At 38.5% G+C, this 23,467-nt stretch overlaps 1 protein-coding gene across 2 annotated transcripts; it reads left to right on the plus strand.

The window, feature by feature from the left end:
* The first annotated feature begins 2,243 nt into the window (after positions 1-2,243).
* LOC113319303 lies at positions 2,244-5,555 on the plus strand. Of its 2 annotated transcripts, none has more exons than XM_026567566.1 (7): positions 2,244-2,670; positions 2,759-2,842; positions 2,942-3,118; positions 3,710-3,880; positions 4,114-4,326; positions 4,433-4,521; positions 4,665-5,555. In XM_026567566.1, exons 1-7 carry the CDS (start codon positions 2,586-2,588, stop codon positions 5,367-5,369), a joined length of 1,524 nt encoding a protein of 507 aa, XP_026423351.1. In that variant the 5' UTR covers positions 2,244-2,585; the 3' UTR covers positions 5,370-5,555. The 2 variants fall into 2 exon arrangements, with proteins under 2 accessions (XP_026423351.1, XP_026423352.1); XM_026567567.1 differs by having other exon boundaries at positions 2,244-2,666.
* Positions 5,556-23,467: the final 17,912 nt, after the last annotated feature.

Genomic DNA, 23,467 nt, shown 5'->3' on the forward strand with positions numbered 1-23,467 from the left:
TATGCGCAATAATGCAAATGAGTCTTGTATTTCATTAAAAAAAACTTGCTTTTCCTATTGATGCGAAAGTTAGAGAAAAAACCTGGTTGAATCTTTTCAAGACCCATCATTACTTTACGTAGTGATGCAAATAAGTTTTTCTTGGTATAGCTGGAACAATTGTAATGTCAGAAGTATCAATCAAGAATTGGTGTTGTATAATCATATCAAACTATGTAATAATAGTTATATTAGGGCTTTTCTAAGAAAACAAAAATATTGGTCAACCATGAAGTGGTGTGATTGTTGGCATGCTCTCTACCTCCGTATCACAATCGTAAGAAATAACTCCCTGTAAGGAGTTACGATGTAGCCCAAAGCCAATGTTCGCGACCATTACAAAAAAAAAAAAAAAAAATATATATATATATATATGAAAGAAAAACTTAAACTGTGACAACCAATAAACCAGTTCCATAAGACATACCCTTCTTCCGGAGTCCACCACCTTATCACTTGGTAAAAACTTAAGGGATGAACAAGTAGCCTAGGTAACATGAAAACATGTGATGTGAGTATAATATTCATTCAGCCCACCAAACTAGCTCTTTTTAGTATTTAAAGTCAAGTTAGGCACTTACCATTGCAAATCTAGAGAAAGAGAGAGGGTTTTGGATGGGGAACGGCTTCAACATCATCATCTGCTAACACTCGAGTAGAAATCATATTGTATGACTCATTACTGCCATCTTTACGTATGAGATTCTAAGGCAGGCACGTGTTATGGGGAGAGCTAAGAGACACTAATTTCTGATTAAGTTGTTATTAAACCTCTACTTATGCCCCTAAAGAAGCTCATCAGGGAATTTCTAAAAAAGAAGAAGAATTGAAATGTGATAAAAAGAGGCAGTGACTAAATGCAATCCCTCCTTATGTTAAATACAACCTTTAACTTAAAGCAAAAAGTTTAGTAACCAAATTTAATATGGGTAAACCGCACCCATCTTCATCGTCCCACACATAATTTCACACAGTACGAATAGGGATTCTCTTTTAAGATTTGTTAACATCCTTGGTTGTGGCCATCATTCTTTGCTTTGGAATTTAACCAGCATGGATGGATGGATGGATGGATGATGTTGTTTGAGCCGAACTTTCGGTATGTTGGGCAGGGGTGTGTTGGGAGGCGGATTAGTGCGGAGATTGAAAGCGAGATGAAAAGCCGAACTTTCGGTATCGTTGGTTGAGCGAAGAGTGCTCCCCTTGGACGGTTATCAGCCTTGGGCGTTGAGGCGATCTGGCCACGCCGGTGAGACATCAAATGTCTGCAGCACTCACGGTCTTATCGGGGTGGCTTAGCTCCCCCTCCCAAAACCACCCAACCTAATAAGCATAAAGGGAATCAAGGGTAATTTTCATAGGATGATGTTGTTTGAATTTCACTAGGTTTTTCCTAACGCTAGGTCGTAAATGTTAACTTCACTTTGAACGTCATTATTGACAAAACCATATGCAATCTTGATAAATAAATTTTTATACCACCATCAATATTATTACGTGGCGTTCTTCACAATCTACATAAACACTGACTTTTCATCAAAACCCAGAGTTTGATAGATTTTATTTTTTTATTATTAGTCGTTTAGTTAATTCTCTAGTTTAGATTTAGAATAGTAAGTTAAGAAATCGTTGTAAATTTATGCAATCCAATCGCATCTACTTCAAAAAAAAAAATTGAAGGAAAAAATAAGAAGAAAATGATCATATTCATGTCCGGTAATAATGAATCAGATCCCTAATTTATTTTCAGCAGAAAGAAAAAGAAACATTAGTTTGGTTAATCCCGTAACAAGTCCTACAACAGGTTTTGATTACCCACTTAAAGTTGGTTATCAAAATTTATTATCTTTATGGAGAGGTTGTATTTAATCAAATTTAGACTTGTATTTAGTCACTGCCTAAAAAGAAGTAAAAAGCTATTGTGCCTCGAGCTTTTTCTTTTCTTGTATTACCAATTTCTTCCGGAGAAGAAAAAATTACAAAAAATATATATATTTGTAATATCGCTGAATATTTTGAAGTGTGTGAACAAGTGGGTAGTTAATTCCTTACCAATCCGAAAATTTAAAGAATGTCTTTAGCAAGCCATTTTTTAACAACTTTAGTAATTCGTATCAGAAAATATTTATTATTAATGGCAAGAAGAAAATTAAAGTTTAACTAAGCCAAAATAATTAGTACTAAGATAGGAAAGTAAGAACTGAATTAAGACATAACAATCAGAAGAATACGATTCTTTCACTGTTAAAACATTCAAATCTTCCATACTCTTTACTTTCTTTACTAAATTAATCTTCTTCAAGACTTCAACACATCTTGATAACTAAATTTCCTATTAAAAATAAACACATCCTCTTCATTGTCTCTTTCTAACCCCTCTTTGTCCCTCTTCTTATTATTACCCCCACTCACTCAACAAAGGTTCTTCTTCTTCTTCTTGTTCATCACTAACAACCCAAAAAGCAGCATAGATAACCCATTTCAGATGAAGGGTTTCCTCTGATGATGAACAGCTTGAATATCAGATAATTTTGAGGATTTGTATCATGGGGAAACATGGGGTTGCTTTAATTTTCATCTTTTTCGTTTTATCTGCTGGTTTCTCTTCAGTTGCAGCGGAAGCTCCTGTAAGTAAGTAACTTTTTTCTCTTTTTTCTCTGAGTGTGTTTTCTTTTCTGATTATGACTCAAAATTTCATCTTTTATTTGTTTGTTTGTAGTAATTGTGAGCAGATTTGTGTCAACTGCACTATCTCCACTTATAAAATGGTTATGGTCACTAAAATCTAGTAACACCAAAACAGGTAAAAGGGTCTAAAACATGCCACATTGTTTTTGTTTACTTCTTTTGATTAAATTCTAGTGGTTATTGCTAATAATTGTTAATGGGTTTCGTGTTACAGCAATTTCTGGTCGTTCAATGATGAAATTCGAGAGTGGGTATAATGTAGAGACAGTTTTTGATGGGAGTAAACTTGGGATTGAGCCATACTCAGTTGAAGTGTTGCCTACTGGAGAAGTTTTGGTTTTGGATTCTGCTAGTAGTAATCTTTATAAGATTTCACAACCGTTATCTCGTTGTAAGTGTTGTTTCAATTTTATCTACTCCTGGCATTGCTTGATTTTGTTGAGACAGGATTGTTTCTTGAATTTGATATCTTGGTACTGCAAATCAAACACTGGATCCCAACTTCATTGGATCTTTAAGTTGGTTTTAGTGAATATCCAAGTACATCAGTTGTACTCTTTTACTTTTCTTTTTGTAGTTAAGATTCTCTAATTGCTTTCTTCTTCTGTTTGTGAACCTTTTTTCTTTTATTTTGTACTTAGATTTTATATGAAGCTTCTTACTTTTGTTTTAAGTTAAAGTTAAAGCTCTACTCTTGCTGAAAAGCTTTTTCGTACAGCTGCTGCATAGACCGCCAAACTAACTTTGGAACATTAAAGTTCTGATCTTTGTAATGGCATATATATTGATTCACCATTTTATCTTAAACTTTGATGTCTTGGTATATGTACAGTTTGTAATCTGTGATTTTCTGAAAGATATGCTTGTATGTAGGTCCTCTCGAGATCCTAATCAGTTTGTAGCATACGGTTTTGTTGAATTTATATGTTTAGTTATTTTCATTTCATTGTTGCTTCTGGTTTAAAAGAACGCGTAAATGCAGATAGCAGACCGAAGCTTATAGCCGGTTCCGCTGATGGATATTCAGGGCATGTAGATGGGAAGCCAAGAGAGGCAAGGATGAGCAATCCGAAAGGGCTTACAGTTGATGATAGAGGGAACATTTACATAGCTGACACTACAAACATGGTAATAAGGAAGATTAGTGATACAGGTATATATAAGTTCTATATTCATCTGGAATCAGTATTTATTTAATCCAAAATAAAGAATCTTAATAGCTCATCTGGTATGAGGGATGTATTTGTTTCTTCCGTCCTTCTTTTTGTCCTCTACCGCTGAGGCATAAATTAAGAACTTAGATACAGGACAAAAAGAACAAAATGCAGCCGGACTCGCAGATGTGAATTAGTCTGATTTACTCCATTTCTGTTTTGGTGTGTGTAGGGGTTACAACAATTGCTGGAGGGAATTGGGGCAGAGGTGGGGGACATGTCGATGGGCCAAGCGAAGATGCAAAATTTTCAACCGATTTTGATGTGTTTTATGTAGGAAGCAGTTGTTCCCTCCTGGTCATAGACAGAGGTAACCAAGCAATTCGAGAGATACAGCTCCAAGACGATGATTGCACCAACGAATATGAAACTGATTTTCCCTTAGGTAACTCGAAACTGTCAAACTTCCAACTATCTGAGTTTTATATGTTCTTTGTTAACGTTGGAGATGGGTTATTGGTTTTGTGGATGACATGGAGTTCCCACTGTAGGAATTGTGGTGCTAGCTGCAGCAGTATTCTTTGGTTACATGCTAGCATTGCTTCAACGCCGAGTAGGTTCACTGTTCTATTCCCAAAGAGTAAGTACTCACTCTTCTTTTCCTATTCCGTGTCTTTCCCTGTTTGGGTTGTACTTTGTTGTTGCCATTTGAGTATCTTACATCCAAATGTACTTTATAGAGAAAAGTTGCAAACAAGCTCATACGTTCATTTTCTTTTCTAGGACCCAGCAAGTTATAGAAAAGCGAACTTCCCCGCCAGCCACTATGAGAAATCACTGAGACCATCAGTAAGGCCACCATTGATTCCTAATGAATATGAAGAGAACCAAGAAGAAGGCTTCTTTGGTTCAGCGTGGAGGCTCGTCTCTGTCACAGGAGCAGTGATCACTGAAATTATTGGAGGGGTGTTTAGTTTTAGAAAGAAGGCTGTTAACTTTCAACAAGAACAATACTACTTCCAGCAAAAGCAAAACCTTCAGAACCAGTGGCCTTTGCAGGAAAGTTTTGTGATACCTGATGAAGACGAACCCCCACCTTCATTAGAAGCGAGGACTCCAAGAAAATCTTATCCTTTTATGGCTAAGGATACAGAGAGAAGTTATCCATACTGTCAAAGCCGAGGTCATCAGCACAGTGGATGGAACAGTGAATTTCATCCACAACAGCAGCTTGAGCAGAAACTGCAGCATAAGCAGCAACAACAAAAACACCATAGGCATCAGCAACAGCATTATCCATCAGGCCCACAGACAGTTTATGAGCAGAGCAGTGAGACTACCAAGGAGATTGTCTTTGGGGCAGTTCAGGAACAAAATGGAAGGCATGAGGCAGTTGTGATAAAAGCTGTCGACTACGGAAATCCTATGTATAATCATCATAATATCCACTCGCGGATAAATTATATGACTTATAATAATGGTTACTGATAACTAATGTTTAGTATATGAAAGCTAGGACATATGGTGTTAGTCATTTCCAATATTTCGATCCTCAAAATCTTAGATGTGATATATATGTATTTTAATTAGCCGTTTCTTCGATTTCGTCCCAAGGGAGAAATTTTGTATTCACCTCTGCTAGATTGGTTTACCTAGTCTATCTCAGATTTCACATACAGTTCTTAAACGGTTTGCAGAATAGGCAAGCATATTTAAACAAACATAAAACAAAAGAGATTGTTCACTATTTTGGTGGAAGAGGCAAACTCCTGTGTTGTAGCAGCTACTTGAATTGTGCAGAATTATACTCCCTCTGTTTTTGGAAAAGAAATACTTTCACTTTTGCATTTTAGACTAAAAATAAGTTAAATTGAAAAAGTAAAAGTATCTCTTTTCCAGAAACAGAGGGAGTACTGTATAGGCCGTCTTGTAAACTCACTTTGAATCGTCTTTTCTCTAAAAACGGTGAAGATTCAGGAAGGAAAAGGAGGCATTGTGCCTTAAAATCTGCATGGTGATAGGTAGTATACATGTAGCTAGTGCTCGTGGGCTAGCCACACTCAGGCATGGCGGTACACCTGACGTGAAATTTCAGGAATTCTCTGAAAATCTGGCATCTCTAATCTATAGACCTCCCCCGGCACTAGCTATGTAGTTTGAAATAACTTAGTATCACCTTCTACCACGACATACATGAGACATTATCAGTTTGGTAGCAGAAAGGGCAGCTAAGCTTTATGCTTCATGATTTGCGTTCATCACGGAAGTAACGACTATGTATGAGAAAAATGAGAAACTATAATCATCACTGGAAACACATTATTAAGGTTATGTAACTATTAGAGTGTATCTGTATAGTCAAGTCAACTAAATATTGACTTGACTAAGTCCTGTAATAAGTGTCAAATAAATACCTCCTATTCTGGTGTCTGTAAGATTATCAAATCATTATCTGTAATAATACTTTACTACTTTCTTTATCATCTTCACATGGTATCACTGAAGGTACGACCTAGGTCAAATTCTGCAACATTTTTCAACAACTTTTTCAACAGAATTGTGATTATTTCACTCTATTAAGATCAAATATCCTTCTCAATAATTTTATGATCTTCATTCAACTTTGATTGCTCAATTTTTCATCCAAAGTTTTCAAAATCTTGATCTTCTTTGAGTTTTGAATCTTGGTTCTTTCTTCATCTTACAATGCAGAATACCAGAGGTTCAATGAATATTCAACACATTCAACAACAACAACCACAACAACATCAAGAAATTCCAGATTCACAGAGTGGAATTCCTAATTCTGCTGCTCATATGTCTGGTAATGATAGCTATTTTGCTTTGCCGTTCAATAATATAGGAAATTTTGTTTCTTTGAAATTAGATCACACCAACTTTCTTCTATGGCAAGATCAATTCGAATCTGTGTTGATTTCTACTGATCTATATGGTCATGTCACTGGTGAGATTGTGGAACCTCCATCTCAAATTTTAATCAATGTTGTTAGTAGTGTTAATCCAAGATGGGTCTACTGGAGAAAGGCATATAGGTTTTTTGTTTCTTGTTAAAAGGCTACATTTACTGAAACAATTTCTGGTGATGTTTTTGGGTTGTCTACTGCTCGAGAGATCTGGCAATATCTTGAATCTAGTTTTCGATCTCAATATGGTGCAAGACGTGATATGCTACTCCAACAATTATACGGTATTAGAATGGTTTCTCAATCAATTTGTGATTACTTACATAATTTGAAGCCAATCACGGATTCTCTGGCTGCTATTAATGATCGAGTTTCAGATGCAGATTTGATGATGTATGTTCTTAATGGTCTGGGTAGGGAGTATGATACCTTTGTAATCTCTGCACAAAATCGTGAAACACCATATACTTTTGGTGAATTAAAAGCTATACTGTTAACACATGAACAATGGCTAAGTGCACAAACTCAAGATTCAAGTATCTTTCTGGATAACCCATCAGCCTTTTATGGGAGAAATGTTACTACTGGTAACAAGAATGGGAAGAATAAGGGAAAGAACAAGAACAATCAAGGGCATTTTTCTGAATCTGGTTCTAGTAATGTTCACTTTAAGAGTGTTGCTGGCTCTACTAGTTCAAGTGAAGATGCTTCAGATGGTGGTTCTAATACTATCCTTTGTAGATTTCTCTAATGTTGAATGTCAAATATGTCGTAAAACAAGACATTATGCTTCTAGATGTTTCTTCAGATACCATCCTCCACCTAGTTCTGAGACAAAGTCTACTGCAAATGTGGCTTAGGTTGAAACAACTTTTAGTGGTGTGCAAGTTCATACTGCTGATTTGTGTGATGATCCTTCTGGTGCCTCTACTTCAACAACTTGGATTTCAGATTCTGGTGCATCAAGACACATGACTAGTGACAAGGGGTTTCTTCAAAATACTTCTAATTATCATGGAAAAGATCAAGTCATTGTTGGTAATGGTAAGACCTTACAAATCTCTCAAACCGGTACTTCTATTTTACAAACACCTGAAGTTAGTTTTGACCTTAAGCATATCTTACTAGTACCTGAGATCAAACAAAATCTTTTATCAGTTGCACAATTTACTAAGGATAATTGCTGCTATTTTGTTTTTGATCCATGGAGTTTTGAGATTAGAGACCTAAGTTCGCATGCTCTTTTAGCTCAAGGGAAAATGGTTAACAACTTGTATCCTCTCTCTCATATCTCTGTTTACTTCATATTCATCCATTATTGCTTCTCCATCCCTGTGGCATAATAGGTTGGGTCATCCCTCTAAGAAAATTATTCAACACTTGCATTCCACTAAAGTCATTTCTCTTAATTCTGATCATGAGAATCAATTATGTCATCCTTGTCAAATTGTTAAAAATAAAAAGTTACCATTTCATCTCTCTACTTCTCATGAATCTAAGCCATTGAATCTTATTCATTGTGATGTTTGGGGACCCTCTCCAATCACTTCTCATGCTGGTTTTAAATATTATATTCTTTCTGTGGATGATGCCAGTAGATTTCACTGGATTTATCTTATGAAACTCAAAACCGATGTTGTTCATTGTTTTACACATTTCAAAACTCTTACTGAAAACTTGTTTTCTACAAAGATTTTGTATTTTCAAACAGATAATGCTTGTGAACTTGCTAAGGGATCTTTTAAACAATTTCTTGATTCTAATGGAATTCATCTTAGATTGTCTTGTACTAATACACCTGAGCAAAATGGCTTAGCAGAAAGAAAGTACATGCATATTACAGAAATGGGTAATACCCTTTTGTTTAGTTCCTTAACTCCTAATTTTTTTTGGTATGATGCTTTTCTTACTGTTACATATCTTATTAATAGAACTCCTACTCCTGTTTTATCTATGAAATCTCCTTATGAAATTTTATTTCAAACTCTTCTAGATTACTCCTTTTTAAGAGTTTTTGGTTCCATTTGTTTTCCTTTTTGTTGATGGTGGATTTTCAGCAACGGTAAAAATCGTAAAATCATGATACTGCATGTTTCTGACACGGCTTCAGGAATCCATGTGACGATTCATGTTTTACGAAGTATGATGCATATGTCGCTCGAAAGGCCTCTCCGGAGTGTTCGACACCGGGCATGTCATCGTAGCCTCTATGTAGAATAACGTAATTGGGCGGTTCTCCGTAAGATTGAGAGCTTAACGCCTTCAGTATGTCGGTGACACTCACTGTTCCCTGACTACATAGAGGAATTCGCCTCTACATAGAAGAACGATTGGGCGGTTCTCCGTAAGATTGAGAGCAATAACGCCTTCAGGAGGCCGGTGACACTCATTGTTCCCTGACTATGTAGAGTGTCCATGTATAGACTCAAGCGGTCCTCCATACATGAAATGTTGAGAGGGCAAAACTTCTTCGGGACATTGGCAACACTCTCTGATTCACTGACTATACGCAAGAGATTAAATTCTATGTCATATTCACCTCTGAATTCCTAGAAGATAATATATCTTATCTCATTACTCCTATTTCATGATCGAAATGGTAATAGATAAATGTATTACTCCGACTTCATGATCGAATCCGCGGCTGATCTCATGAAATTGTAATAGATGTTACTCTGATTTCATGGTCGAACCCTCGGCTGGTCTCATGAAATGGTAATATCACCACTTATTTTATTACTCCGATTTCATGGTCGAATCCACGATCCCATGGAATGGTAATACCTATTTTATTATTCCGAATTCATGGTCGAATCCACGGCTGATCCTATGGATTGATAATAAAAAACTACTCACTTTTATTACTCAGTTTCATGAATCATTCTCCACTGAATTTCTTAAATTAGTGATAAATACTCAACAATCGGGCATATGGACCACCACTGACTAGTAAGCCCCATAAAGTGGTGCAAGTGTACTCGACAATGATGCATGACTGAGCACTCGGATGCACAAACGAGTATTCAAAAATATGGAAAACGAGGAATCCTTTACAAAACAGGAGAGATAAACAAATAATATAATAAAATAATGGAAAGGCGCCCACCGGCCGTGCTCTAGCTGTGGCCGGTCCCATGCCTCTCCCATTATTTTTCTTATTTTATCATTTTCATGAACTCATGAAAACTCCCTCATCCCAACAACTTTCCTTGTTTGAGCAAAACTCAAGGTTTCTCCATATTTTGATGAACTCATGGAAAATAATATAAAATTAGGAAAAGGTGTGCGGGACCGGGCAACATAGCCGGCCGGCCATGCCCAAGCCGTGGCCGGTCCCACACCTTGCCAACCCTAACTTTTCAAAATTATAATTTCACTCAACTCATGAAACTCCCTTGTTTCAACAAAAACTCATGGATTCTCAATAACTTCAAAGATTCTCCATAACTTCAAGGATTCATGAAGAATAATATTATAAAATAGGGAAAGGTGTGCGAGATCGGGCAATCTATCCGGTCGGCCATGCCCAAGCCGTGGCCGTTCCCACACCTTGCAAATCCTAACTTTTCATAATTATTATTTTCCTCAATTCATGAAACTCTTGGGTTTGAGCAAAATTCATGATTTCTTCATATTTTCTCATATATTGCTCAAATCACGAAAACCAAAAGCCAACATGGTCACACAACTGGCTAGCCTCTCACAACAATTTTTAATATTAAAAGACTTTTATTTTAATATTTTCAAAATATTGATGAATTGAGCATACATGCTCATTCCAACAAAAATCAAGAATTTCAGTCAAGATGAAACTCTTCTGAAAATTCACAATGTTGCTCGAACGCACATCAGAAAATACTGAAACTCTCAGTACGGAGATACGGACACCACGGAAACACGTGCATGCCTTCATGACCAACCAGAGTCATCCCTAGGTCTTGCAAAAAGCTAGTCCCGCACGTTTTCATAATTCTGACCTAATTTGCTCAATTGCTCATATTAGGCCCAAACTCTCTCCAACCAACCTGGGGATTGCTCAAACGGCCAACAACTGGTCACGTGCCCACCAAGAGCTGGTCACATGCTCTCTTGGCCGGTCCCCATCTTTCATACCTAGGTTTTATCATCTAATGCTGAACCCAGCAATATTTCAGTAAATGATGAAACTGACATTTAATCATCATTCTTTCACCAACTCTCGAACTGAGGACCCTGGTGCATGCTCATTCGAGCACTGGGAACCACATGGACGCCCATCATCCCATGTGGTCGGTCCCAATATCACTGATGACCTATTTTCATCGACCCATCAACTATGATCTGAAATTAGGGTTTCGAATAAAATGTTCTACGAATCATCATTCTGAGCAAGATTCAAGAACTAATGAATTTATAGTGATTCAGCAACCAACGTCTGAATTAATCATATAATATTTGGTAATCTACCAATATTTTAATATTTTATTGGGTCATGTCACCAATAAATATTTCGTCGAATTGAGCATACTTGCTCAATTGCTCAAATATTGATCCAGCTATCAATATGTAGTGAATTATCAGTAATTTGTCGAATTGAGCATACTTGCTCGATTGCACGATAAATTATCAACATTTAGTATTTTGTCGAATTGAGCAATACTTTCTCAGTCGCTCGTCAAATTCTCAATATTCAGTAATTCATCGAATCGAGTGATACTTGCTCTCGCTGGTCAGTAATTCATCATTGAATCTACAATACTGACACCATTTCAGAGAATTACATGTTCGATCCATGAATCGCTGAGCATTCACCACTTATGCTCGATTCAACAAAACCTAGAGTCATTGTCTAATCAGTCAACAACTGACTAATAAATACACGTCTGTCACTCAGACTCCACGATTCGTGAGACATCAATCACGTCAAATTGGGGGATAACAACTAGGGTTTTGGTCTGGCGTCCTACAACACGTGGATTCATCCACAACGAGAAATGTGAGTAAGTCGTGTCAACAGTTGGAGGAGTTAGCAAAGTAGTGGGTAAATGATCAACCCAGTGTCCGCACGACCTGGAACTGGTTGTACCACGATCTCCCACTTTCCCACTCTTTCACTCAAGAAACCGTTACACTTACAGGGATCAAGGTGTTCACAACTATGATAATATAAATAAGTCTCTGAATCCATGATTGAAGAAGAACAAACAAGGAACGATCACTAGTTATCAACAATCGTCCAGAATTTCTCGAGTAACCACTCTCAAGAATTCATCAATCCATCAGAACTTATTCGAACTTACCAGTTCATCAATATTGCAGAAACCCTCAACACACTCACAATCCTTGATCATCATTGATCCCACGCAATTCTCAGCTTTTCTCCTAAATATCAACCCATTTTCCTCTTTGCGACTGAATTGACTCTGGAACGGCCATTGTCTTGGTTTAGCCCGGAGTCATACAGATTGATTTCCCGAATCTAAGCACCCCCTTTGCAGCGGTGCATCTGTGTGAGGTCAAATAGTTTGCTCGGTTGAGGAGTCCTGACTTACGCTCGGCTCTTCGTTTCCCTAAAAACCATCAAATCGTTTTTCCCCATCTACAGATTGGCGACCACAGTGGGAGATCATTCCCTCAGTTGCAATCTCAATTCTCACAAAAATGGTCCATCTTAGGTCTGTTTCAGTTACCAATCCGGGTTCAACACCCGACTCTAACATCGCAAGTTCTAGTGGTGCTGCCACCGCAAATACTACTGCTCTCAACGTTGCAGGCTCCAGTAGTACCACTAATACCACTCCTCCGCCCAGCAATGTCACGCCACATGTTACTACCACTCTTACGAGTGCTGGTGCTCCAGTGATCACTCTTGTCAATGCTGCAAGAAATACTACTAGCACTATCAACAATTCACCTCCTAGATAATCTCCTGAAGAAACCAGAGGAAAGATTATCTCATGAAGGTGTAAGAGACTCTCGCCAAAAACCAGATTGACATGGCTGTAAACCAAAAGAGTTGTGCAATCATCTCAAAACCCTCACTGAAAAGATGTCAGAGAAAACTCAGGAGAAGGGAAAATCCAAAGAAACATCTTCGACTGCTGATCCTGAAGCCACTCCGATCCATGTAGTAGACGATGATGAAGTTCACAAGTCTGCATACAATCCACCAACGAAGAAACCTACATGCTTCATCACCCGTGAAGTCCTGGAACGCTTTATGGAGGATCGATGAAAAGACAAGACACCGATTCATCGTCATCAAATTCCATATCTTGCTGCTACGCAGAGAATTCCTCTCCCGAAGGGATACACTTACCCAACGTCCACACTACAACGGAATAGGAACACTCGAGAACACGTCTGTCGATTCATGGAGGCATTAGAAGAGCATGAAAACAACAGAATGATCCCAATCTACAGAGCCCTGCCGTAGAATCTGCGATTCCATACTTTTTCAGAACTTCATGAAGCAGGCAAGCGATCAGCAACTACCGCGCATGCTTTACTGGAAAGAGAAAGACCTAGACTGAGAACCTCGTGATACTCAGCGTCTCTTCAACAGACAATACAACCTCCAACCTTCCATGAACATTGTTGCTGAAGGAAGCAGAAGGAAAGCTGAAGCACCACAGCAAAAGCATACTTCTCCAATCTCTCAGGATCCTTCGGAAGCGCAAAGAAAGGTAACCAATCCTGAAATGCACAAACCTCAACCCTGCATCAACAAACAAGGAGATGCACGACTGGGGACTGCTTACCAGTCCATCTCAGAGGAAACGAATTCGAAAGAATGTTGATCGATGTTGTCACCGTCATCAACATTGTTCCACTGAAAACCCTCAGAGCCGCTGACATCACTCGAAAAGAATCTACTTGTCATCCCATCATTAGAGCACTTGGAGAAATTTTGAACTTTGACGAGATTGAAGCAAGAACCTGCAAAATATGCATAGACATTCATCAAGAGGTTCCGCACTCAGGCAAGTCTCATTCCTTCCATTTCTATGTCATTTATTTCCTCACATGTTATCCTATCATGGGGACTCAATTCTGTTAGTAACTTTGCAATACGTCATGAATGGTAGCTTCAACGCATTAGTATTTCACCAAGTGGTTGAATATGACACCGCTTCGAATCGAGCATCTCACCAAGACATTCACTACTGAGAGTGATGATGGAAGCATGGAAAAGAACGCTTTGGGAATTTCTCCATAGACTTGTAGGAATGTCCACGAGTATCAGAAATCTCTGATATCTACACAAGTGTTGGGTCCCGCTATCGCAACAGAATGTCGAATCAATAGAAGATACACGGGCCGAGACGATCAAGCCTAAGACATTCGACACCTCAGCGCTCAAGCATATAAGAAGCCTTCACTATCCCATGATAAGACTTCTGAAGTAGATGCAACATCGTTCATCAATGGATGCTACAAACTCCTTCAACTCTTCTAAGTGAATGAGGGATGCACTGGGGACTTGATTTTATTGGAAAATATCAATTCAATATATTTCAATAAATATTATCCACATAACAAGTCACTGCAACCTGATGTGATTCCATGAAACATCATCAAACGAAACCTCTCTATATCACAAGCCCCTACACGACTGAGGAACTTCATCTCTTCACCAATCACATCCAGAACGAAAACTGCCGCTGTTATCTGCCACGACAACATCGATTCCCTAACGAAGCCACTAATGGAGGAGCAAAGACAATCCTTTTCGGTCTCTGAAGCAACTCCAAACCATAGTATCGGCATCGACAAGGATATGTGGAGGAACCCCATTCATGGTCTCAGCATCAACAAGAATTTCTGGAGAAAATTCAATTGTGATCTCAAGCATCAGTCTCAGACGCAACATCCGGCTTCATCAACTATTCATTCTCTGAAGCGTTACTCTATGGATCGTACTTCTTTAAGCCCTAATGATTCATATCAAGATGTGTAAACATGAAAACATGCTAACATGAGTGTATTCCCAAATCTTTCCCAGCAGACGGGCACAAACCAAAATCTTCTACAAGATGTTCTCATCGCCTCTACAAGTGAGATACGACATGCTCCAGGCCATGGGTTTACAAAAAAGTACTAATGGGTGAGGAATGGGACAATACTTCCTCAACAAAAGATGTTCGCCTATGTCTCTTCTACAACATACCAAAAGGGCGCATCAATCGGGCATACGAGCTGAAAGATATGGCCTTTACTGTCAGGTCAACAACATCTGAAAAATTTGTACGGGATTACAAATTAAAAATGTGCATGCTTCGTTGGCTGACCTATGCAACTCCAAATTGAGTGATTCTTTGCTCATGTGATAACTCAGTCTCTTAGCTTCAAAAATTGGGGTCAAGCATCGAATTCCAACGTCGTATGAGGTTCCTACAGCTTCCAGATCTTACAACATGCAAGCAGCAATTCTTAGACAGTATTCAAAACCTCCACAGTCAATCGATGTCCACCAAGTCCTTCCGCTAAATCCTTCATCAAGGTACCTCCAACTTCGACCACCTAGGTCTTTACATTAATTTTTCTACCTGGGTCCTCTATCTAGGTCTCACCAGAAGAAGAGAAAACGAAAGGGAGAGACTTAACAAAATACTGGGGACTGACGGTCCACTGGTCAAGACGATCGATTTCACAATCCAAAACCAATCAAGAAATCAAAACCAAAATAAAACCTCGCATCTCTCAGAAGTCCAAGGTTCAAGATATCATGGAAAGAAAACTAATGAAAGTCAGCAAAATAAGATTTATGCTTTTATGCATCCTCCAAGACTTACAAAGCAGCTTTCTCCGCCCCCAGCTTCTTGGTCAGCTCAGCAACTTCATCCATCTTCTTCAACACGGCATCAATGGTGGTGAAAGGAGTGTCACCTTCCACTACTTTTCCTGATAGCATCAATCTTTTGACGAAGCCACTTCAGATTGAAGCTAAGTTCTTCAGCTTTCTTCAAGTTATACTCCCAATCAAAGAGTACATCCTGGGTGACAATATTTTTAGTTATGATGCGGATATCATTTATAACACGCAAGATGGATTCTACTTGCCTCGTCAAGAAATAGCTATGCTCCGGATCCTTGGTAACGACGATGTGCCCATACATCTTCCGCAGGTTCTTGTACATAGTAGCATATCCAATGGGAACACTAAATCCACCAACAAACCTGTGATATAGGATTATCTCACCAAATGGAGGAGTAAAAGCAGTCCATGCGTTGGGATACTCATGCACTATTATCCGGATCTCAGTCGCTGGAGTAGCGTCAGCAATCATAGGAACAACTTCGGTTGGAGCAGCTTCTTCAGTTCTCGATTCGGGTTCCACCATCTCACGCACAATTGGAGTTTCAGTCACCTCCACGGCATCAACAACAAGTGTTACATGACCTTGAGGTACAGGTATGGAGGTCTCATTATCAACGGCTCCATGGTTGCTCAAGTCATCATTGTTGGATCCATTATTCCCAACTTCAGCATTTGGCACCTAATGTGAAGATTACATGGGATTAGAATGATTCAAGCGTGGAAACGCAATACAACCATAAAATCCAGCATGTAAGTGAACTAAAATCATCTAAGTTCTTTACTACGTATCTAAAACATGAGCAAATAGTGTAGAAGCCATGAAACACGTTTTTCAAACAAGCTCGTCCGAAGAGATTCTACACTTCCGTAAATTAAACGAAGAACTGGGAGCAATTGGTAAGAAATTTAAGGTTGGGTCATATACCATTCTCTTCGTATGGATGTTTTCTATAACATATCAAAATTTCATAGCAATCGGATGAACGAGCTAACAGATGTGGCCAAAACATCGGACAACATGCAATCTGGATTCTACAGCGAAAATCCGACTTCAGACGAGGATTCTACAACGTTTCTAGTAAAATCTGAAGTCTGAAATTTTCTGGTGACGTATTTCGGCAAATTTATCCAACATGGATTCTCACTCATTCATTCACAAATAAAAAATTTCATACTTATATGAATAAATTACAGGATATATACTTACTAAGGGAGTCTCTAAATCATTTGAAGGCTCGACAATGCCGGAATTTCCGTTGACAACGCCGCTATCTCCATTCGGTTCGGGATTTCAGGAATTCTCCATATTCCCATGTCCCAAAGAAGAGTGCGCTTCATTAACATGTTGATTATCTACAATGGTTTCTTCCTGGATTCATCAACAACAATTATTATTATTTCATGCAAGGAGATGCCACAATCGCCTGCACGAAAGAGATACTTACATCGACTTCTTCATCAGTGCTGGATTCCTGAATTGTTTTCCCGGTAACAAGTTGAAGACCGTCAATCGATGGATCAAAATTTTGAAAAGAAATAACAAACCTTGGTCTCGTGATACTAATTGCACGGGTAGGGAAAATTCATGACACAAGGAGCGCTAACAACTCACCAAAGAAACGGCTGGGGACTGCACGTCATTTGCTAACATCCTATAGTCCTTACTTCTGGGTTCTCCGCTCCCCTATACTTTCTTCCATTTCCGAGGAGTCCAGTTGATCCGGTATCTCACTACACGATCATCCTGTAGTAATGCTCATGGAATAATCAGGAGTACAACTCAGTATGAAGGATCCCTCACCATCACTCAGAGGTCCCAGAAATACCATTTCTTGAAGTTGCATCCGTAGAGATGTCATATCTGGAAAAACCATCTTTGGAAGTATCATCATGGGAGTCAGTCATTCGTGCAAAGTGGCTATTTCAGAAAATCGTTCATACAAAGCGCAAGATTCGACAAAACAATGAATCATTGAATAAAGGTGCTCACAACAACGTCTACAAAAATGGTAACCATCCAACTCTTACCTATTTACAATTTCACTAGCTGTAGTAATTACAATCTCGAGAATTTGTTCGCTCCTTCAAACATGCAACGGAAAAAAATCGTTATTCAAAACCATAACGTGATTTTCATATAATTGTGAACAATTCACGAAACTTTCACATTATTTTCACCGTGTGAGCGACTCCCACCGAGTGAACACCCGTTGGTTTTGTGCATACACTATCAGATCACAAAATCCATACAAATAGTATTTTATCAAAAATTGTTTACTTCTAGCAATTGTTGAAAATCAAAAACTTAATTTCACATAAATTTTTCACTGTGTGAACATTCGCTGGTTTTTTAAAAATTGGACAAACCTCCATTCTACAATTGTGAAAAATCACATACAAATATTATTTCACCGTGAATAATTATCTACTTTCAACAGTTGTTCAAAATCAAAGAATTGATTTTACAAAATATACATTTTAACGTGAAACTCACGTATCATTGAAATATATGTATATATTCTTGCTCTCTCTTTGAAACGAGAGTTTATTCCTTTTTGTGAAATCTCACATATTTAAAAAAATAAAATTTTGGATTTCGTGAAAACGCACAAACAAATTTTTTATCACTATATTTTGTTTATTTCTTAATTAACAAATGAACGAACGTCTGTTCCTAAAACAAGGATTTCCTTTTTTGGGCCCGGACCCGTAAATCCTAAACCGACCAAAACTAGACCTTCGGTCGCTCAAATCAGCAGTGCCTCATCTCTTCGTGCTCACGGGATGACGCTCTATCACATTACCAGGGTCTCCACCTGAACATTTGCTCGCATATGGCGTCATTTGAGTAAATTGGAGATTCTGATTATGCCTTTGTAGACAAAGTTCAACCACTGATCTCTCGTCGACTGAAAATCACCATCTAGTGCTTACTACGGAACATGATTGTCCCTCACTAAGTAGGGGACTTAATGTTGATGGTGGATTTTCAACAAAGGTCAAAACCGTAAAATCATGATACTGCATGTTTCTGACACGGCTTCAGGAATCCATGTGACGATTCATGTTTTACGAAGTATGATGCATATGTCGCTCGAAAGGCCTCTCCGCAGCGTTCGACACCGGGCATGTCATCATAGCCTCTATGTAGAATAACGTAATTGGGCGGTTCTCTGTAAGACTGAGAGCTTAACGCCTTCAAGATGTCGGTGACACTCACTATTCCCTGACTACATAGAGGAATTCGCCTCTACATTGAAGAACGATTGGGCGGTTCTCCGTAAGATTGACAGCAATAACGCCTTCAGGAGGCCGGTGACACTCACTGTTCCCTGACTATGTAGAGTGTCCGTGTATAGACTCAGGCGGTCCTCCATACATAAAATGTTGAGAGGGAAAAACGTCTTCGGGACATTGGCAACACTCGCTGATTCATTGACTATACGCAAAAGATTAAATTCTATGTCATATTCACCACTGAATTCCTAGAAGATAATCTATCTTATCTCATTACTCCTATTTCATGATCGAAATGGTAATAGATAAATGTATTACTCCGATTTCATGATCGAATCCGCGACTGATCTCATGAAATGGTAATAGATATTACTCCGATTTCATGGTCGAACCCACGGCTGGGCTCATGAAATGGTAATATCACAACTTATTTTATTACTCCGATTTCATGGTCGAATCCACGATCCCATGGAATGGTAATACCTATTTTATTAAACGGATGATCCTATGGATTGATAATAAAAAACTACTCACTTTTATTACTCAGTTTCATGAATCATTCTCCGCTGAATTTTATAAATTAGTGATAAATACTCAACAATTGGGCATCTGGACCACCACTGAGTAAGCCCCATAAAATGGTGCAAGTGTACTCGACAATGATGCATGACTGAGCACTCGGATGCACAAACGAGTATTCAAAAATATGGAAAACGAGGAATCCTTTACAAAACAGGAGAGATAAACAAATAATAATAATAAAATAATGGAGAGGCTCCCATGGGCCGGGCCCACCGGCCGGCCGTGCTCTAGCCGTGGCCGGTCCCATGCCTCTCCCATTATTTTTCTTATTTTATCATTTTCATGAAATCATGAAAACTTCCTCATCCCAGCAACTTTCATTGTTTGAGAAAAACTCACGGTTTCTCCATATTTTGATGAACTCATGGAAAATAATATAAAATTAGGGAAAGGTGTGCGGGACCGGGCAACATAGCCGGTCGGCCATGCCCAAGCCGTGGCCGGTCCCACACCTTGCAAACCCTAACTTTTCATAATTATTATTTCCCTCAACTCATGAAACTCCCTTGTTTCAACAAAAACTCATGGATTCTCCATAACTTCAAGGATTCTCCATAACTTCAATAATATTATAAAATAGGGAAAGGTGTGCGGGACCGGGAAACCTAGCCGGCCGGCCATGCCCAAGCCGTGGCCGGTCCCATACCTTGCAAATCCTAACTTTTCATAATTATTATTTTCCTCAATTCATGAAACTCCTGGGTTTGAGCAAAATTCATGATTTCTTCATATTTTCTCATATATTGCTCAAATCACGAAAACCAAAAGCCAACATGGTCATACGACTGGCTAGCCTCTCACGGCAATTTTTAATATTAAAACACTTTTATTTTAATATTTTCAAAATATTGATGAATTGAGCATACATGCTCATTCCAACAAAAATCAAGAATTTCAGTCAAGATGAAACTCTTCTGAAAATTCACAATGTTTCTCGAACGCACATCAGAAAATACTGAAACTCTCAGTACGGACACCACGGAAACACGTGCATGCCTTCATGACCGACCAGAGTCATCCCTAGGGCTTGCACAAAGCTAGTCCCACACGTTTTCATAATTCTGACCTAATTTTCTCAATTGCTCATATTAGTCCCAAACTCTATCCAACCAACCTGGGGATTGCTCAAACGGACAACAACTGGTCACGTGCCCACTAAGAGATGGTCCCATACTCTCTTGGCCGGTCCCCATCTTTCATACCTAGGTTTTATCACCTAATGTTGAACCCAGCAATATTTCAGTAAATGATGAAACCGACATTTAATCATCATTCTTTCACCAACTCTCGAACTGAGAACCCTGGTGCATGCTCATTCGAGCACTGGGCACCACATGGACGCCCATCATCCCATGTGGTCGGTCCCTATATCACTCATGACCTATTTTCAGCGACCCATCAACTATGATATGAAATTAGGGTTTCGAATAAAATGTTCTACGAATCATCATTATGAGCAAGATTCAAGAACTAATGAATTTATATTGATTCAGCAACCAACGTCTGAATTAGTCATATAATATTTGGTAATCTACCAATATTTTAATATTTTATTGGGTCATGTCACCAATAAATATTTCGTCGAATTGAGCATACTTGCTCAATTGCTCAAATATTGATCCAACTATCAATATTTAGTGAATTATCAGTAATTTGTCGAATTGAGCATACTTGCTCGATTGCACGATAAATTATCAACATTTAATATTTTGTCGAATTGAGCAATACTTACTCAGTCGCTCGTCAAATTCTCAATATTCAGTAATTCATCGAATCGAGTGATACTTACTCTCGCTGGTCAGTAATTCATCACTGAATCTACAATACTGACACCATTTCAGAGAATTACATGTTCGATCCACGAATCTCTGAGCATTCACCACTTATGCTCGATTCAACAAAACCTAGACTCACTGTCTAATCAGTCAACAACTGACTAATCAATACACGTCTGTCACTCAGACTCCACGATTCGTGAGACATCAATCACGTCAAATTGGGGGATAACAACTAGGGTTTTGGTCTGGCGGCCTACAACACGTGGATTCATCCACAACGAGAAATGTTAGTAAGTTGTGTCAACGGTTGGAGGAGTTAGCAAAGTAGTGGGTAAATGATCAACCCAGTCTCCGCACGACCTGGAACTGGTTGTACCACAATCTTCCACTTTCCACTCTTTTACTCAAGAAACCGTCACACTTACATGGATCAAGGTGTTCACAACTCTGACAATATAAACAAGTCTCTGAATCCATGATTGAAGAAGAACAAACAAGGAACGATCACTAGTTATCAACAATCGTCCAGAATTTCTCGAGTAACTACCCTCAAGAATTCATCAATCCATCAGAAACCCTCAACGCGCTCACAATCCTTGATCATCATTGATCCCACACAATTCTCATCTTCCCTCCTACAGATCAACCCATTTCCCTCTTTGCGACCGAATTGACTCTGGAACGGCCATTGTCTTGGTTTAGGCCGGAGTCATACAGGTTGATTTCCCGAATCTAAGCGCCCCCTTTGCAGCGGTGCATCTGTGTGAGGTTGAATAGTTTGCTCGGTTGAGGAGTCCTGACTCACGCTCGGCTCTTCGTTTCCCTAAAAACCAGAAAATTGTTTTTCCCCATCTACACTTTTCTTGGTCATTACAGACCTGAAAAATTGTCTCCAAAATCTGCAAAATGCATCTTTATTGGCTATAGTCCATTACATAAAGGATACAAATGTTTTGATCCTGTCTCTCATAAACTATATACATCCAGACATGTCATTTTTGATGAATGCAATTTTTACTATAATTCAACTTCTTCTTCACCTATCATATCAACTTATGACTCTGATTTGGATAAACTTTCATCTGTGAATGACAATACTGCTTCTTTTTTACTTCCATCTGCTTCAGGTCCCCCTTCTTCTATAACTACTAGATCATCAGATGCTATCTTTCTAACTCAACAAAAATATACATTAGAGCTTATTACTAAGGCAAAAATGTTGGATTTCAAGCCTTGTGACACTCCAGTTGCAAAGGGTAAAAGGTGTTCTATTAATGATGGAGTCTTATTGCCTGACCCACTAGCATATAGGACAATTGTTGGTGGTTTACAATATCTTACTCATACAAGGCCTGATATCTGTTTTGCTGTCAATTATGTATCTCAATTTATGCATGCTCCTACTGATCATCATTTCCTTCTTGTCAAAAGAATTTTACGATATCTGAAAGGTACTTTGGGTACTAGAATTACTTTAAAGAGAGGGAATATTCATACTTTGACTGCATATACTGATTCTGATTGGGCTGGCTGCCCAGATACAAGAAGATCTACTTCTGGATATGTAGTGTTTATGGGTGAGTCTGTTGTTTCTTGGTCTTCAAAGAAACAACCAATTGTCTCAAGGAGCTCAGCTGAAGCTGAGTATAAGTGCTTAACTGTGGCTACTGCTGAACTGCAATTTCTTACATATTTATTAACAGAATTGAATGTCTCAGTTGCATATCCTATGCAGTTACTATGTGATAATCAAAGTTCCATTTTCCTAGCATCTAATCCAGATTTTCATGTCAGGACCAAGCATGTGGAGATAGATTACCATACTCTCAGGGAACTGGTGGAAGATTGAATTATTCATGTTAGTTATGTAGTGACAGAGGAGCAGTTAGCTGATGTTATGACTAAGGGTCTTTGCTATCCAACTTTCTCAAGACTTCTACAAAGAATAGTACATTCTTCAGCTGGTAGTGGTTCTGCTTCAGTTTAGTTTTTTTTTTTTTTTTTTTTTTTACTTCTTGTCAGATTGGCTCTTGTTGAGCATCTGCTATGTTTCTTAGGCTCTTGATTGAGTATTGCTTTGTTTGTCAGATTGGCTCTTGTTGAGCATCTGATATGTTTTTTTAGATTCTTGTTGCGTATTTTTACAGACTGTCTCTTGTCAGGACTCTGTCTTATTTCTTTACAATCTGTACTTGTTTCTTTACTTGTTCAGATTAGGGGGTATATTAGAGTATATCTGTATAGTCAAGTCAACTAAATATCAAT

Source organism: Papaver somniferum, chromosome 10, assembly GCF_003573695.1.
Source record: "Papaver somniferum cultivar HN1 chromosome 10, ASM357369v1, whole genome shotgun sequence".
Classification (NCBI taxonomy): domain Eukaryota; kingdom Viridiplantae; phylum Streptophyta; class Magnoliopsida; order Ranunculales; family Papaveraceae; genus Papaver; species Papaver somniferum.